Genomic DNA, 17,778 nt, shown 5'->3' on the forward strand with positions numbered 1-17,778 from the left:
AAAAAAAAAAAAAAAAAGAAGATATAAAAATTCTACATAAACCAGTATCAAGCAATGAAACTGGAGATGTAACTAAAAACCTACCAACAAAGAAAAGCCCAGGCCCTGCTTAATCCACTGCTCAATTCTACAAAAAATTTAAAGAAGACCTGATGTTGCCACTTCTCAAACTTTTTTATGAAATTGAAAAGGAAGCAATAGTCCTCAATTAATTCCTGGAAGCAAGCATTACCCTGATACCAAAATCAGAGAAGGATCCAATCAAAAAAGGGAACTACAGGTCAATCTCCCTAATGAACATAGTTGACAAATTTCTCAATAAGATACTGGTAAACAGAATGCAGCAAATCATCAAGAAGATTATACACCATGACCAAGTAGGATTCATACCAGAGATACAGGGATGGTTCAACATACACAAATCAATAAATATAATGCACCATATTAACAGAGCCAAGGACAAAAACCATATGATCACCTGCAGAAAAAGCTTTTGACAAAGTCCAGCACCCATTCGAGATAAAAAACACTATAGAAAGTTGGAACAGACAGTCTTTATCTCAATCTGATAAAAGCCATCTATGACAAACCAACAGCCAGCATCATACTAAATGAATGAAAACTGAAAGCTTTCACTCTAAAATCAGGAACAAAGATGTCCACGATCACCACTCCTACTCAATATAGTCCTGGAAACATTAGCCAGAGCAATTAGACATGAGAAAGAAATAAAAGGAATAAGGACAGGAAAGAAGTTAAATTATCATTATTCACAGATGACATGATACTCTACATGGAAGACCCCAGAAACTATATCAAAAGCCTTCTAGATTTAATAACCAAATTCAGTAGCATAGCTGGATACAAAGTCAATGCTCAAAAATCAATAGGTTCCTGTACACTAATAACAAACTGAGAGAGAAATTAGGAAAACAATACCTTTCACAACAGCATCCAAAAAAATAAAATAAAATACTTAGGAATTAGTCTAATAAAGGAAGTAAAAGACCTCTACATAGACAATTACAGTCCTCTGTAAAAGGAGATTGAAAGGACATCCAAAAATGGAAAGTTGTCCCTTGTCCTTGGGTAATAAGAACCAATATAGCAAAAACAGCCATACTTCCAAAACTACTATACAGATTTAATACAATTCCAATTTTTTACCAGCAAGTTTTCATGGTTCATCCAAGCTGCAGCATGACTCTGTACTTCACTCTTGTTTTGTTTTATTCTGTTTTGTATTCTAGGGGTGAAACCCAGGGTCTTCCACATGTTAGGCAAGTGCTCTAACATTGAGCTACACCCACAGACACTATTATTTTTTATGACTAATATTCTCCTAAATGGGTTTATCACATTTTAATTATCCATTTATCTGTTGATGAATAGTTGGTACTTTACAAGGACAGAAAAATTTAAAAGTAAAAGTATAGAAAAAAAGCCCAAGTACAAGCCAATCCAAAGAAAAATAGTATAATAAAATTAGTACCAGACAAATGAGACTTTGGAGTGAAGAGCATTAGTTGTGATGATGAAGCTCACTATGTTGTGAAAGGACTGAATTTATCAGGAAAAGATTATACTAACCCTAGACTTGAATGTATCTAGTAAGAATATACATATACAGTACACACAACAGCTTCAAAATATAGGACGCAAAAACTGATAAAAAGGAGAAGTATGAAACCCACCATCAGAATGAGAGAATTATCACTTTCTTGTTAACAAATAAAAAAATTAGTATGGATATAAAAGATCTGAACACATACTCTGGTTTCTCTTCAGATTGCATAAATCTTTTGCCTTTTTAAAAGATCTGAACATGATTAATAAACTTGATAAAAGAGAGTTTTCATTCTCTGTACTCAAGACTTAAAAAATTCAGGTGGGCATGGTGGCACACGCCTGTAAACCCAGCACTCAGGAGGCTGAGGCAGGAGGATCATTGCAAGTTCAAGACCAGCCTGGGCTACAAAGTGAGCTCAAGGCCAACCTGAACTGCATAGTGAGACACTGTCTCAAAAAGACAAAAAAAAATTTAAAAATACAAACTCTTTTCTTATTTCTTTTTTTCTTGGTACCAGGAATTGAACTTAGGACCTTGCACTTGCCAGGCAGATGCTATGCCACTGAGCTACATCCCTGGCCATGAACTCTTTTCAAGCACATGGATCATTTAGAAAAAACTGACCACATGTCCAAGCGTAATGCAAGTGTCAAAAAAAATTTTATTTCAATAATGAGAACTGAATTTAGGGCCTCAACCATGCTAAGCAAGTGTCCCACCACTGAGCTACTGCACCAGCCCACTCCATTCCCATTATAAAATTTAAAAAAAAATTTCACCCAGGCTTTCAACAGATTTCCTAGGCTGGCCTTGAATTCTCAGTCTCTTGCCTCAGTCTCCTGAGTAGTTATGATTAACATGCCTGGCAATATAATACACACAAAAAAATTTTTTGAGAGGTCTAACTAATTAGCTTAGAACTGGACTTGAACTCACTATGTAACCCAAGCATCAAAAAGATAAACCAAAACACAAAGAGCACATTGGAAAATGTTAGAACAGTTCTAAATAACCCATTGGTCAAAGACAAGAAAAGAAAGAAAGAAAGAAAGAAAGAAAGAAAGAAAGAAAGAAAGAAAACACCAAAGTTTTGCAATCGTTTCAAAGCGACCACTATCTGTTTGCTATATTATCAGTAACACAGTTGAGCTGTCCCCAGTCTGTATGCTAAGAGCCTCAACTTACCAGGATTGGTTAAACAAGTTAGGGCGAAGAAAACTAGGTTTACAATCAGGAACAGATAGGGCAGAAGAATGTAAGGCAATGAGAATTCCAGCTCTTGACAGTAGCCAAATACTTCCCAGGTATACTCAATATAAACCAGCCCTTGCAAAACCAGGTGCAGGATAACGAAAGCGTGGTTGCTGAAAGGAAAGAAGTGTGTGGTTTACTCACAGGGCTGTTCCATGAAGAAATCATACAATGCTAAGAAATGTTACGAGGACAACCATTTCCTTTTCAGAATTAAGTAAGAAACCAGGTGAAACATGTCACATATATTTTACAGAAATACATGTCAATCTTTTCCTACTCTTTAAGTCTCTTTTATTTAAAAGCAGATATATCAATCCCCCAAAGATAAAGGGCAGACATTTGTGAGTAGAAGTTCTGAACAAATGACTCTCCATCCTTCTAGCATTCTTCCCCAGCATGAGTACCATGCTGGAAACCAGAAAATGCTTCCCCAAGCTACACAGTAGCAACAAATAAGATAGAAAGAGGTTCATATTTAAACTCTGAACTATAAATACCGTGTGTGGAAGAAGTAATGAAGCCATCTTTGCATGGCTCTCTGAAGGCATTGTGGAATAATACAGGAACATAGCTGAAATAAAAGAAAAAGGCTCAATTTCATTTCTCATTCTCCTCACTTTCAAATTAGATGCTCCAGCAGTATTGGAACAGTACACAGGCAGCAGTCTTGGAGATACTAAATTTTGTTTCAGCTTAAAGGGAGAGAAGCCAGTAAGAAAGAAGAAAGAGGACTTCATTCTAATGGCGTCCTTTGATGCCAACTTCTCCACTTCTACCCTGACCTCAAAGGAGGCACTTGTTGTGGTCTTCACAGAAGAGGTGAGCAGAGACTCTGGGAAGGTTGAAGTGAAGGCTGCTCTTTCCCTTTCTGGGTTTGATCCCAGTTCAAGTTCCACACCCCCACCACTAGCATTAGGCCAGGCCCATCCCGAGTCAATCTCTTTCTTGCTTAGTTTTGTTCTTAATTTTGTCCTCTGTTCTGCCCCCTTTTGACCTTGAAGGAAGATAAGCAGCCCCATGTTTGGCTTCTGTTCATCCATCCCAGTTTCACCAATCAAGCATTTTCAGACACTACTCACATCCATGTGCAACGACAGGCACTATATTCAGAGTTAAAGGGCCAACCTTGATAATGCTATCTTATCTCAAAGCATCACCACTAGGCTACTTTCGGCAATAACAAAAACAAAAACATACAACTGCCGTAAATGAAAGACTAAATGAATCAATGAATTTAAATGGATTCTTTCTTGACCTGTCAGGAAACTGGTGAGTTCTTCTAGCCTAGTGCAGTGTTCAAACTTCAGTGATATTCTAGGATCATTATTACCTGTGCTCCATCCTGGACCAAGCACATCAAACGATGACTTTTTGAGCAGATGCAGATTGTAACAACACTGATCAGCACAAAAGCCAGGTAGAATAAAAAGAGAGCCAAGAAGTCCATCCTTGAAGCTGCCAAGGAACAGAAAGAATATAACTAGCTGCTACTGAAAGATTTATTCCATGGCACATATTCTCAAACTCTTTTAATGGCTACAAAACAGACTTCATTGACCCTCAAGCACATACCACAGAGCACTATGGCCTTTTAGTGGGGCATTCCAGAGGCTTCTTAGTACTTCCCTTCAAGGTGAATGCTGTGTTGTGCCTTTGGGGTATCTTTTTCCTGCAAGCCCTAAGATAAAGTGAAGAAAAATGTATCAATCTTCCTTCCCTCTAGCAACAATTCCTCCTTTTACTTCCCTAATTATTAACATATATATACTATTGTACCCAAAAGAATCTGTCAACATGACCAAAACAAACATTTCTAGAGGCAATCAGGAGTCCTGCCCCAGGATCAGATGTCCTTGTCCTTTGACACGTTCCTCCAGGGCAAACTGTCAGGAACCACCCATGGGAACCACAGACCATTCATTAGTGTTAATAAACTGAAAGTGGTTTACTTTTGGCCTCAGTGGATAGGAGTCTGGGCCAGAAATTCCAACCAAGATAATCGAACCAGAAACTACTCATACCATAAAAGAGGAAACACAGAGCAACAATGCTCACCAGGTAATTCAAGGTATCCAGCTTACATCTTTTCTCCTGATTGGATACTATTTCAGCTGACAACTCTGGCATCCCTCTTCCCAACATGCAGAGAAATCAGCTCCTTTTTAGCAAACAGCTCCTTTCTAGTAGCTCCTCTTAGGCAGCGGTGTGTGAGCCTTGCAACAGGCGGCACCCAAAGCAGTGGGAGACATGGTTCCTCCAGGAGGCTGGATGTGATTGCGGAGACAGATCAGTTCAACCCTCACCCAGTAAGACTAGGAGTCAGCCGCAGAAAGCAACACCCAAGAGGTGAATGAGTTACATGACAGCTGAAGAAACAGCTATTTGGGAAGAAATAGGCAGTAGTCTTGGGCTTATCCTTTCCTATCCTTCTCCGTATTTTTTTTCCTTGTGTGTTTGCCTGTCTGTGTGTGGTGGGGATTGGGACTGGATCCCCAGCTATCTCTTTCTGTCTCTCTCCGTCTCGGTCTCTCTCTCGTTTTGAGACAGGGTCTCGCTAAATCGCCCAGGCTGAGCTCGAACTTGTGATGCTCTGACCTCAGCGTCCCAGAGTGTTGGAATCACAGGCATGCACTACCACGCCCTATTATCCCTCCCTATCACTACTGCTGCCCATATCTGGAGACCAGATAGAAGGCTTCCTAGAGCCTACGCTCTACTTAAGACGCCCTATGAATGGACCTGGCCAGAGCTTTCCCCTGTGGAGGAGGGATGCAACAGGTTCCGAGAGGTCACAGAGGGTAGCCTGCAGCAGACCCGGACACAGGGGCCCGTCTGTAGTAGGCCGGGAGAACCCACCGTGGTTCAGAGTCCAAGATTGTGGGCAAGGGTTAGCTAACTCAGAGGGGACACAAGCTGCCGGGTGTAGCAGGCAGGGGCGCCGAGGCCCTGGGACGGGTAAAAGCAGCACTAGGGAGGAGGAGGTTCAGACAGGGAGATGGACGGCCCCAAGCCCCGCGAAGGCTGCCTTACCCGCCCAGGTTTGGGGAAAACGCCAATTCCACAGTTGCAACCTCCTGGCCGAACCCCGAGACTTCCGGCGCGCCAGTGACATCATCGCGGCGCCCCTGGCTAGGCTGACTTCCGGCGGAAGTGGGGGGCTACCCGTCGCTATGTGATTGGTAGCTTTAGTTCGTCTAGATAATGGGTTTTAAGTGCCCAGTTTCCAGGTAGACTTGAGAAAAGGACGATCCTGCCTGGTACAGCAGGACCGTAGGGCTGTGAAACAGGCGCGACCTGCGAAGAGCGCAGACGTGTACCGCTCACGGCCGAGCAGGGGTCCTGGGAGGTTCAAGGCTGTTGCACTTAGGAAGCTCGTATACTGTGTGTTTTCATAGTGTACAAGTTGCTCGCAGCCGGCCACATCGTTGGAATCTGTTCGGCCCATTCCAGAATCTTCCACCGCAGATGGCACAATATGTGCCTGTCTGAGTCAGAAGCTGCTCTACGCATGTGCTTGCCCCCGCTGTTTGCATACAGACCTGAACATCTCCCCCTGGGGCCAGTGACAAGTGCATGATCATAAACCTCTTAAATAAAAGAGAAGGCTTGTTTTGATGATAGCCAGACTTGGGGTGAGAAAGCTGCTTCCAAACAGCGTTGAGAAGGCTCCTGCGGGGTGTTCCTGTACTGTAAACGCCTCCAAATCCGCTGAGAAAGATCTATTCTTGATGCCTCTGAAAACCTGAGCCAAACCTGTCCTCCCTTTGAGGGAAAAATGTCTGATCTCTCAACACGGGCTTCAAAGCCTTTGCTTTTCCTGTTTGTCTTTGCCGCCTACCCCAGCTTCTTGATTCCTTTTTTTTTTTTTTTTTTTTTTTTTAATATTCCTTACTGAGCGGGCCACCTTTGGAGTACATCATTCACCTTCCCAAACTTGTGAACATAGAATCGGAAGATGTGATATGACCAGAGAAAACTGGGTGTAGATGGAGCCCATCACATGGCCAGAAGAGGGACAGGTATCTTTAGGGTCTCCAGCTGACACCACTCTTGGTTGACACTGAGCTGGGGGTTAAATATTTTAAATTACTTTTTTTCCTCATAAATGCAAAACTTTATTTTTATCCCTTTTCATTTTGCTATGGGTAGTTTCAAACTAACTTTGAACCTCGGTTTGATCACCTATGGCATTTTGTGCTGGGTTATATTTCATTTTTTGAAATAAATCCAAGTAATAACATGTCTTAGTAAAAGAGTCAAACTATCCAAAACCAAATAAAAATTTTCCTTGACCAGCATCCCTCCTGAATCCCAATCTCATGACAGAATTATTGTTACTTAGTGTGTATCCTAAAAATCCTTCTCTCTCTCTCTACCTATCTAGAGAAAGATATCTATCTATATCTACATCTTTTTATCTATATTTATATATATATTCAACAAAACATATATTGAGTGCTTAATGTGTACCAGATGCTGAACTAGAATTTTTTTTTTTTAAACCGGGAATCAAACTTGGGACCTTGCACTTGCCAGGCAGGTGCTGGTGCCGCTGAGCTATATCCCCGGCCCTAGATGCTGAACTAGACACCAACAATATTATCGGTAAACAAAACAGAAATAGGCCCAGTGTGGTGGCTCACACCTGTGATCCCAACACTTGGGAGACTGAGCCCAAAAGGATCACCATAAGTTTGACGCTATCCTGGGACACATAGTGAGTTTAAAGCCAGTGTGAGCTACATAGAATGTGTCTCAAAAAAAAAAAAATTCCTTAATTTTGTGGATTTACACACTTGGGAGACTAAGACAGGAGATCGTTATGAGTGCAAGGCAGCCTGAAATACATAACAATACCATCTCAAAAAAAGAAAGAAAAGAAATGGCATTGTGTTACACATAATGGTTCTCCAGATATGTCTTTTTACTCAACATCAAGTTTTTGTGATCTTTTCACACCACTCCTAAATTGTATTTACTGCATTATATCCGTGGTGACATAGGCTAAACTGTGCCTATTCCACCAGTGTCCCAAACTCCACTGCCTATAGCACTGCAATTAAATGACAAAGTAGACTAGGCCTGCTTTGTTCTAAGGACAAGTAGCCATTTATATAGACCACAGGATTTTTGCCCTTAATCAAAGGATCCAGAATTCCAGGATTTTAAGGGCCTTTATAAATCAGGATTTTATAACATAAGGGAAAGAAAACATTCAAAGGCCTTATCCAAGGCACTATCTTCTAACTTCTCTCCTGTCTTCTTGCTCCCATTCCTGCTTTTCACAACAGTGAAACTTGCACTGCACTGGAACACTATAACGGACAGTTGAGATTTCCTACTCGGTATGTCTGGTACAGCCCTCCCTGCATATTCTTTGGGTAGAATTACACCCATTTCCAACCTTAAGGGTGGGTCCCACCAATTAAATTGGTCTTGGCAAATCAGGGTAATCTTGCTATCCTTATCACAATAATTTTTCAAATCAGGACAACCAGGGCGTAGCAAGACTTCAGTGCAAATGAACTGATTACAGTATAAAGGCTAGGATTCTCTTCAATGGTTCCTCCTCTCTCACCAAGTTGAATGAAGATATTAAAGGGCCAAATGTAGTGGCTCATACCTGTTATCTCAGCACTCTGGGAGGCTGAGGCAGGAGGATCACAAACTTGAGCCCAGTTTGGGCAGCATAGTGACTTAGAGAGAACTTGTCTCAAAAGAAAATAAAGGGCTGGGCATATAGCTTAATGTAAAGGTCCTGGGTGCAATCTCTAGTACTGAGAAGGGGTGGGGAAGGGAAATTAAAGAATTCTTGAAACCTCACTTCCTTTAGGGACCCTGAAGGGAGAGGAGCATGAGGAGTGAGAACCGAGACAGGCACAGAAAAATGGAGCTGAATGAACCATGCCTGATGCTTAATCCACCTTTGACTTTCTGAGTAGGTGAACCATTTTTCAAACCATGTTTAGCTATGTTTTCTGTAACTCTTCTCCCATTTCATGATTTTCTTTTTAAACAAATTTAAAATTTTATCAAAATACATAAATAATGGCAAAGCCAGGCCTGGTGGTGCATGCCTGTAAGTCCAGCCCTTGGGAGGCTGAGGCAGGTGGATCACTGCAAGTTCAAGGCCAGCCTGGGCTACGTAGTGAGTTCAAGGCCAGCCTGGACTACATAGCAAGACCCTGTCTCAAAAAAAATATAAATAATGGCAAAGAAAAAATTATTTTTGCCTTAACTGCTACTTTACTACTATATATATTTTATATGCATAAAATGTGAATTTTTATATTCACTCAAAAGGTTTACATGGCTGCAATCATAGTATATAGATAATTTTGATTTGTTTAGTTTACTATAAGTGGGTTCTAACAAGATAGTCTCATTATTACTTGGAGATACAATATAATGACCTTGACATTCTCTAATTGTTGGACATTTGTATTGTTTCCTACTCTTTTATTGTTATGAATAGTTCTGCAACTAGACTATTCATTGCTTTTTTTAAAAATTATTTTTTTCATGATGAATTTATCAGTGGTTGGTCAGTTCCTGAAAATCACATGCTTCCGCCATTTTATTTATTAATGTAGGGGAAAACACTATTAAGCCTAAAACTAAAGCTGTAACTCAAGTGTGATAGAAAGGATTGTATCGCCCTTGATGCGAGTAGCAAAGAATCCTTCTTAGGAGCATCCCTAAACCCTCTTGTTAGCCTGAAACTGGACCTGTGGTATCAGTTGTTTACCTGCTGCAAGATCATTTGACAGGATCAACCACCTTTTACATCATGATCTCTTGTCCCCAGGGGAATGACTGAGGCAATACTTGGGAAATGGGATATAGGACTTCATAGCTACTCTTGCAATAGACACATAGCACAGGATGCTTGTTTACAGTGATTTATTGGCCATGAGGAATTTTGCAACGGAGAAACAAAGAAAAGAACCAGCAATGTAACAGGGTCTTGCTCTGCTACCAAGGCTGGGCTCAAATTCATGATTGTTCTGCCTCAGCCTCCAAATAGCTGAGATTACAGGTGTGCACCATTATCCCCAGCTACAAAGGTATTTTTGTTGGAGGGCAAGGACTGGATGTGTGTTTGCTTATTATTATGTCAACAGCAACTATTTTAATGCCCAGCTCACAGTAGATGCTTAATAAACATGTGTTGAATGAATGAAAGAAAAAGGATGAACTATACGTGGAGGAAACTTGTATGGTAGAATAGGTAATACCAAAACAAAAATTGCTCTGACCAGTAGGTGGGGCCACGGTGTGTGTCACTGTTGGGCAGCTCAGAGCCCAAAATACAGGTTCTCCAGTCACAGTTTTGAATTCCTACTTGTCTTCCATCAGTGTGCTCAGACACCATGTAAAAGAGGGTGGTTGGGGCAGAAACTCCACTTCTTGGCTCTCTGAACTGATCTTAAACCAGTGTATCACACAGCTTTCCTTGTACTGAAAGCTATGTTGTTACTCGGGTCACCAGTACTTCTGGTCACCATTAGGCGTGGTCACTCCCTTCAGAAGGAGGCTGAAGAAGGGAAAAGCACAACATTGTAAACACTTTGCTGAGACCTGTGGGGGAAAATGAAGAGGAATTTCTGGAGTGATATGACTTACTTATAAAGCATAATCAAAACTGCAGCGAATGTTTAAATTTTAAAAATTTTAAATTCTTACAATAAAAGACACCTTGCCATGAATCCTCTTCTAAATACCCACCTTGTGTCAAACATATTCATCCCATCATTCTTGTCATTTTCTGAAACAGCTGTAGGAGTCTTCTTGTCTTTATTTGTGCTATCATGGCTGCCTCAGTATTCTGGATTGGTTCAAAATGTTATAGCAAGTTTTCTCAAATAAAAACATTACAGTAGTCCTCATCCACCTTATTCACCAGATTTGGTATCATGTGACTTCTGATTCTTTCCAAAAGTCAAAATAACAATGAAAGGGGAACACTTTGAATCACTGCAGGACATCAAGGTAGCCATGATATTGCAATTAAAGACACTCATGAAAGAGAACTTAGAGATCTGCTTCAGAAAGTGGCAAGAATGTTGGGATAACTGTTCTAAGAAAGGGGGAATGTTTTGAGGGGGATTGATAACAATGTGTCCTTTACTGTTTTAATTTTTAAAAATTAAACATTCATTGTAATTTTTGATCACATTTTTTGTTGATGTCCTTGTTGTTGTTGTTTTTGAGACAGAGCCTCACTATGTAACACAGGCTGGCCTCAAACTTACAGTGATCATCCTGCCTCAGCCTCCCAAGTGCTAGGATTACAGGTGTGTGCCATCATACCCAGCAGATACATCTTGTATTAATATATCTGACACAAAGCACATGATGACTGACACTGAGCTCTGTTAATTACAGACAGAAACATAATTCTGAGAATAAATGTGGAATGAACATATTGACTGGGCAGTCAGGTGAGGGCTAAGAGGATCGGGTGCTCAGGAATCAGAATTTCTTGGCATCTACAAGGAACCATCTTTTTAACTGACTGACTTTAGGCTATTTTCTTAACTTCTCTGAGCCTCAGTTTCTTCATATATAAAGTCAGGATGAAAGCATCTACCTCAAAGTGTTGCTGGGAGAGTTAAATGAGATAATGCTCATGAAACAATTCAATAAGTATCAGCCGTAACATAGACGTCATCCTCAACAATAATAAATTTGATCAATAGAGAAGAAAAGAGCAGTAGGTCTGGTGCAAGAGGTTTTGAATATCAGGACACTTTACATTGCAAGTAATTGTAAGCCCACCTCAGTCTGGATTAAACAAAAAAGATTTCTTGGCCTCTGAATTCCGATTTCAGGAATGGTTTCAGGCAGGAGCTTCATGGCATCACCAAGAACAAAGGTTCTTTTTGTTCCCTATTCTGCCATTGGAGCATCAGCCTAATCCTAAGATCCAGTTTTCCTCCTGGTGATAGAAAGGCTGCCAGCCACAGCTCAGACTACATGCCTCCACATTCACATCCAGTGAGGGGAGATGGGAGAGAAGGTCTTCTCTAGCATTCCAAATGGGCATGCTGAGATTCTTCTTGATTCACCTTGCTAACTTGGGCCATAGGTTCACCCTTGTACCAATGACAAGGCCAGAAAAGTGGAATGTGACACCTAGCTTGAGTTGAACAAGGTCCCCTGCTGAAGACACGGCTTGGATCAGTTTCTCCCATAGCACGTGAGCTGCTCAGGGAAAGGGAGAATTCCTGAAAGGTGATCTGGGTAATACTAAGGTAGGGCATGGATGCAGGGTCGAGAGTTGATAAGTAGAAATCTAATAAATTGTGATATCTGGAAGGATGAGAGGTATAGCTCAAAAATGACCCCAAAATTTAAAATTAAGCTGGGCTGGATGAAATAATAAAAATATGGGGTGCTTTGGGGCACAACAGTAACTTGTAGTAGATGTCCTTCATTTCCCAGACTCAAAGGCAGATCTATTAATACAATTCCTTCCTGGCAGCTGTCTCCTGGTGCAAGTTCAAGGAAATGTGTATTCCAAGGCCGGCAGAAGAAATTTTATCCACAAGGCTGCAGTGGCACAGTGGTGCAAGGTCACCCAGAACAGATGCGATTCCTTAGGAGGAGCATGAGAGTGTGCAGAGAGAAGGAACTGAGTTTCTTCAATGGAAAAAGAAAAGCTGGAAAACAAGGCCAAGTTCAGATGGTCAAAGGATTAGGAGACCCTAGGTGGGGTGTGGTAGCACAAGCCCAGAATTATAATACTCTGGGAGGCTGAGGCAGGAGGATTGCAAGTTTGAGTCCAGCCTGGATAACTTAGCATCCTAGCAAAACTCTGTCTCAAAATGAAAAACATTTTTTAAAATGGACTGGGGATGTAGCTTAGGGTGAAGACCATAGGCACATTCTGATCTCACCCGGTAGATGCAGACAGGCCAGGCCAATGGGAGGGGCTTGGAATGAGCCCCCCTTAAACTCCATGAAATGTCTCCGGCTTATGCAAGGTGTCCCTTCTCCCTATCCGGACTCCCTAACCAGTCCACCAGGCTCTGATGACTCCATCTGAAGCTTATTTGACCACTGTGGGGAAATCAATGAGTATAAAGACTAGGAAAGGCAACTTCAAAATGTTGTATCAGCCAGGAGTGGTGGCTCACGCCTGTAATCTCAGCACTCAGGAGGCTGAGGCAGGAGGATCATTGCAAGTTAGAGAGCAGCCTGGGCTACAAAGTGAGCTCAAGGCCGCCTGAACTGCAAAGTGAAACCCTGTCTCAAAAAAAAAAGTATCATCCTGTCTTCGTCTGGGCAGAATTGAGGATGGCACGCATAGATGTACAAAACAAAATAAAAAAACTTTAAAGTGACTCAGGTGGCAGACAAGATAGAGGGGAAGTGAATATAAGGCAAAGGTAGAGGCTGGTGTCCCAGTGGGCTGATCTCACTCTGTGACAGAAGTGAGGTGCTGAGGGAGGTCAACACTGGGGCTCACAGACTAGCACCAGACTTTGAGGTAAGGGACACATGAACCTTGGTTATGTGAAGCCACTGAGGTCGGAAGTTGTTTGTTACAGCAGCTAACATTAGTGACACTGACTAACGTGCTACTAAATTGTTGAAGCCACAGCATGGCCCAGTGCCAACCATCAAATCTGCCCTCAAAATGCCATGGCAAGAAGGATATGTTGGCACATACATGTAATCCCAGCACTCTGGGAGGCTGAAGCAGGAGGATCACAAGTTCAAGCCTAGGGTAGGCCCAGCCTGCCTGAAAATAAAAAATAAAAGGGATAGGGATGTAGCTCAGTGGAAAGGCCCTGAGTTCAATCCCCAGTCCTGGGGGGGAGGAGGAAGGCATTACAACATTGGTCCAACTTAGCTCAGTCTTAAGAATAGCTGTCCCCTTCTTTTGTTATTCAAGGCCTTAAGGGCCCAGTGCAGATATACAGAGAGGCTTTGGGCAGGAGTACATGACTGCAGGATCTAAATCCCCAGTGTGGACTCTGTGTCCTCGGTCCAGAGTGGCTGGACATGATAGGGCAGACTTGGCTGGGAGAGTGGGAGATTTTAGCCAATTTTAAACCAATGTCTGGGTTTTTCCAGTCAATCCCTACCTGTCATCATTTGGTCTCTTGGCCCAGCCTCAGACCCATGCCCTCAACACATCCTGAATAAAGAACCTTTTAGCCATGCCCAGATGCAATTTCACTGTGGCAGGCCATGAGTCTGCTGGGACCGCCACAACAAGATACCCCAGAGCTGCTTAAACAACAGACACGTGTTCCCACAGTTCTCCAGGCCGTGAGTCTGAGATCAAGCTGTTGGCATGTCCGTTTCTCCTAAGGCCTCTCGCCTTGGCTTGCAGATAGCCACCTTCCTTCCATATCTTCATACAGTTTTCCTTCTCTGTGTGTCTGTGCCTGATTTCTCTGACAAGAATAGCATCTGACTTGCCCATGAACAGTTCATTCTGGCTGCCATGTTGACAACAGACTGAGGGGCCAAGAGGAGACCCATGAGGAAGCTGAGAAATCGGTCCAGGACAAGGACGGTGGCAGCTGGCACCAGGGTGGGCAGCGGAAGTGAGAGAAGTGGGGGGTTCTGATTATAATTTGAAAGCAGAGGGCTGAGTCTGGAGGATTTGCTGATGTTTGACTTTTTTTTTTTTTTTTTTTTTGGTTTTTCTCCGGTACCGGGAACCGAACTCACAACCTTGCACTTGCGAGGCAGGCGCTTTTGCCGCTGAGCTAAATCCCCAGCCCCTGCTGATGTTTGACTTTGAGAAGAAAAATGGAGAGGAGTCAAGGACGCCAACCCCTCTAGATGGCACCCAGTCTATGATCTCCAGAGGTTCCTTTTCCACATTTATCAATAACCCCGCTGCCCCAGCCTGGCCTCTGTCCCTCTACCCACTGGCAAGAAGGTAGAGCTCAGAGGAGGGAAAGGATTGTAGCAAAGTGCTCTCTTCTGTGGTCAACAGATGTAGTATGAGACTCAGAGCCCCCTGAGAGCAGAAGGGTGGTTGTAGGAGAGGGGATGTGGTGGATTGACAACTGGTGGTCAACTTACAACCCCCAGCTGAACTGAGTAAGTGTGGTGCTGGGTGTGGGAGGCCCACCTGGGGGCTGTTGCCAGCAGTATAAGAGGCAGAACTAGAGAAGAAGAAGTAAGGCTGTTGGGAACTGAAAAAAGCTGTTGGGAGCTGGTAGAAGCTGTAAGAAGCTGTTGGTTCTTTTGGAGGAGCTCATCATGCTGGCTTTCCTGAGGAAGTTGGCTGTTTTCATCCTCTGAAGAGCTCTAGACTTTGTTGGCACTGAGAATAGCTTCGGTTCACTTTAGGAGAGCTCTGATCCTCACTTTGAGCATCACTTCCTGGCTCTGGAGGGGAAGATGGTGCACTGCCGGTCTCCTGGAAAAGTTTGCTGCATTGTCTTTCTTGATAGGAATTCAGCTGTCTTTACCATCAGTGGAGCTTGGGACCTCACCGGTGCTGAGGGTGGCTGTAGTACTTTTCAGGGGAGCTCTGTTTCTAACTTTGAGCATCACTTCCTGGCTCAGTGCAGAACCCTCAGCCTGCTAGCACAGACTCTTCATCCCACTGGCACAGACTTCCTAGATTCTACCACTGACCTCTGAGCCTTCCCAGCATAGATCCATGAAACAGGCCTACATGAGAAATTGTTATGGGCTCTAGACCTCCAGTTGGACTCATGGGAGGCACTTTTATGAGCTCTAGGTTTTCAATTGGACTCATGCAGGACATTTCCATGGGATCCAGGCCCTAGGCTAGATTCCTTGGTCTTAGTGTGTGGACAGATTTCTGCACTCTTTTGTATATCATTCTTTGGGCAACTAATATAAATAATTGTATAAAATATATGTCCTGTATATTATTGTTTCCCCTTGCAAAATGAGCCCCAAACCAACACAGGGAACAAACAACCTTTTCACTCTTCTTACTGTCAGTACAACACTAAGTACAGGACACTCCAGTACCAGGTAGGCAGAGTTTTCCCACACCTGACAATTGTCCAGAAAACATCAGCTGGCTGTCCTAGATTTCAGTTCAATTCAACAATATCTACTTGGAGTTCAACTCAGACCACGCAGGTGTAAGTCTTGGTCTCACAAGGCTGGTATCCACCTCAGATATCAACTGCAAGTTCCACCTATACTCTGACCAGCTGGCTTTAAATTGTATGGTCCTACAATCCCTTCCTTAGGTTTCACTTAATTTATTGGAGTGGCTCATAGAAAACTCTTGAGGAACACTTTTACTGACCATTATCTATTACAAAGGATGGGGGGCAGTTCTGGGGCTTTCACACTAGGCTACATCCCCAGACCTTTTTTTTATTTTTTATTTTGAGAAAGGGTCTCGCTATTTTTTTGTTTTGAGAAAGGGTTTCATTATGCAGTCCAAACTGGCCTTGAACACACTATGTAGCCTAGGCTTGCCTCAAACTCAAGATAATTCTCCTGCCTCAGCCTCCCATGTACTGGGAGGGTCTCACTATCTAATTCAGACTGGTCTTGAACTCGCTGTATGGCCCAGGCTGACCTCGAATTTGTGGTGATCCACTTGGCTCAGCCTCCAGAGTGCTGGGATTACTGGCATGTGCTACCGTACCAGGCAATATTTTAAAGGATATAAATGACGATAACTTTGTGCAATTATTATACATCAATTAAAAATATTATTTATATATATATTAATATATATGCTAGAGGAAAAATAAAGAGTACAGGTAAGCAGTCCAATAAGCAGATGTGTAGAGAATGGTTGGAAAGGGTCCTGAGCATAACACCTTCTGTCGCCAAGGCAGTGGGAGCACCACTATCCCAACCCCCTGAAGCTTAGCCTTTAGGGTTTTTAAGAAGACCTCATTCTATAGCCATGATTGATTTCATCATTGGCCACTAGTGTGCAACACAATTGCCAGCCTTTCTTTGTCTGGAGCTTGGGGCTGGGACTGAAAGTTCCTACCCTTGAATCATCTGGTTGGTTTCCCCCTGGCAACCAGTTGCATCCTGAAATCATCCAGCAGCCCACCAGGAGTTGCCTTCTTAGGGCAAGAGATGCTCCTAGAACCCTAGGAAGTCCCAAGGGATTTAGGAGCTTTGTCTCAGAGGCTCCTATTACTCAGAAAATTACAAAGGTTTTAGAAGCTCCATGTCAGGAAACCTCAGCAGAGTCCAACTTACATATTTCTTATTTCACAGCAGTAGAGAGTTCTGCACAGATCATGGGCTCTGGAGACAGGTAGAAATACTGCCTCAAGCCTCATGAGTTTGTGTGGCCCCTGGACAAGTCCCTTAATCTCTTTGAAGCTGTTCTTTCATCTGTAAACCAGACCAGCAATTCCGGCTTTGTTGGGAGAGTTGTGAGCTGAATGAGGTAACAAATGTATGAAAAGTGTCTCACACAAGACTGGGTCTGGTATAACATTTCTTATTTGCCTAACCCTTTAGGGTATAGCATTTAGGAATGCTCCCCTCAAGGATTTGAAGTTTTTTTTTAAATAAACATTATGGAAGTGTAATCAATATATAATAACTTGTAAACATTGACAGTGTAGAGTTCAATGAGTTTTTGACTTGTGTAGTTGACTTAGTTACTTTCTCATCACTGGGACACAATACCTGAAAGCCACAGGTAAAGGAGGAAAGGCTTATTTTGGCTCATAGTTTGTAGAGGTTTCAGTCCGTAGTCAGCTGGCTTCAAGGCAGGGTAGCATGGCAGAGGGGCATCTCAGAGGAGAAACAGTTCATGACACGGCAAGGAGGAGGGCAGCAGGACCAAAACAGGAGGAGGGATATATATACATCCCTCCAGACCAGTCGCACAGTGACCCATCAGGCCTCCCCTGCTAAGCAAATCAGTTTGTGTGCTTTGTTTTTGTGATGCATGCTAGGCAAGTGTTTTACCACAGAATTACATTCATAGCCCCAGACTGGGTAATTTTATTTTT

General features: G+C 42.7%; 1 protein-coding gene across 2 annotated transcripts in view; it reads right to left on the reverse strand.

Annotated features, from left to right (window-relative positions):
* Zdhhc4 (zinc finger, DHHC-type containing 4) overlaps positions 1 to 5,941 on the reverse strand; it is a 14,017-nt gene extending 8,076 nt beyond the window's left edge. The window contains exons 1-6 of one of the 2 annotated variants that reach the window (XM_005397885.1): positions 5,855 to 5,941; positions 4,906 to 5,088; positions 4,397 to 4,502; positions 4,155 to 4,279; positions 3,322 to 3,395; positions 2,756 to 2,934 (exon numbers count right to left, since the gene is read on the reverse strand). In XM_005397885.1, coding sequence (XP_005397942.1) covers positions 2,756 to 2,934; positions 3,322 to 3,395; positions 4,155 to 4,271 — 370 coding nt within the window. In that variant the 5' untranslated portion in view covers positions 4,272 to 4,279; positions 4,397 to 4,502; positions 4,906 to 5,088; positions 5,855 to 5,941. Of the gene's footprint in view, positions 1 to 2,755; positions 2,935 to 3,321; positions 3,396 to 4,154; positions 4,280 to 4,396; positions 4,503 to 4,879; positions 5,089 to 5,854 lie in introns of both variants that reach the window. The other variant, XM_005397886.2, reaches the window with a different exon arrangement.
* Between the last annotated feature and the right edge of the window lie 11,837 nt (positions 5,942 to 17,778).

The sequence above is a fragment of the Chinchilla lanigera genome, unplaced genomic scaffold (genome assembly GCF_000276665.1).
Source record: "Chinchilla lanigera isolate Chin_1 unplaced genomic scaffold, ChiLan1.0 scaffold00059, whole genome shotgun sequence".
Classification (NCBI taxonomy): domain Eukaryota; kingdom Metazoa; phylum Chordata; class Mammalia; order Rodentia; family Chinchillidae; genus Chinchilla; species Chinchilla lanigera.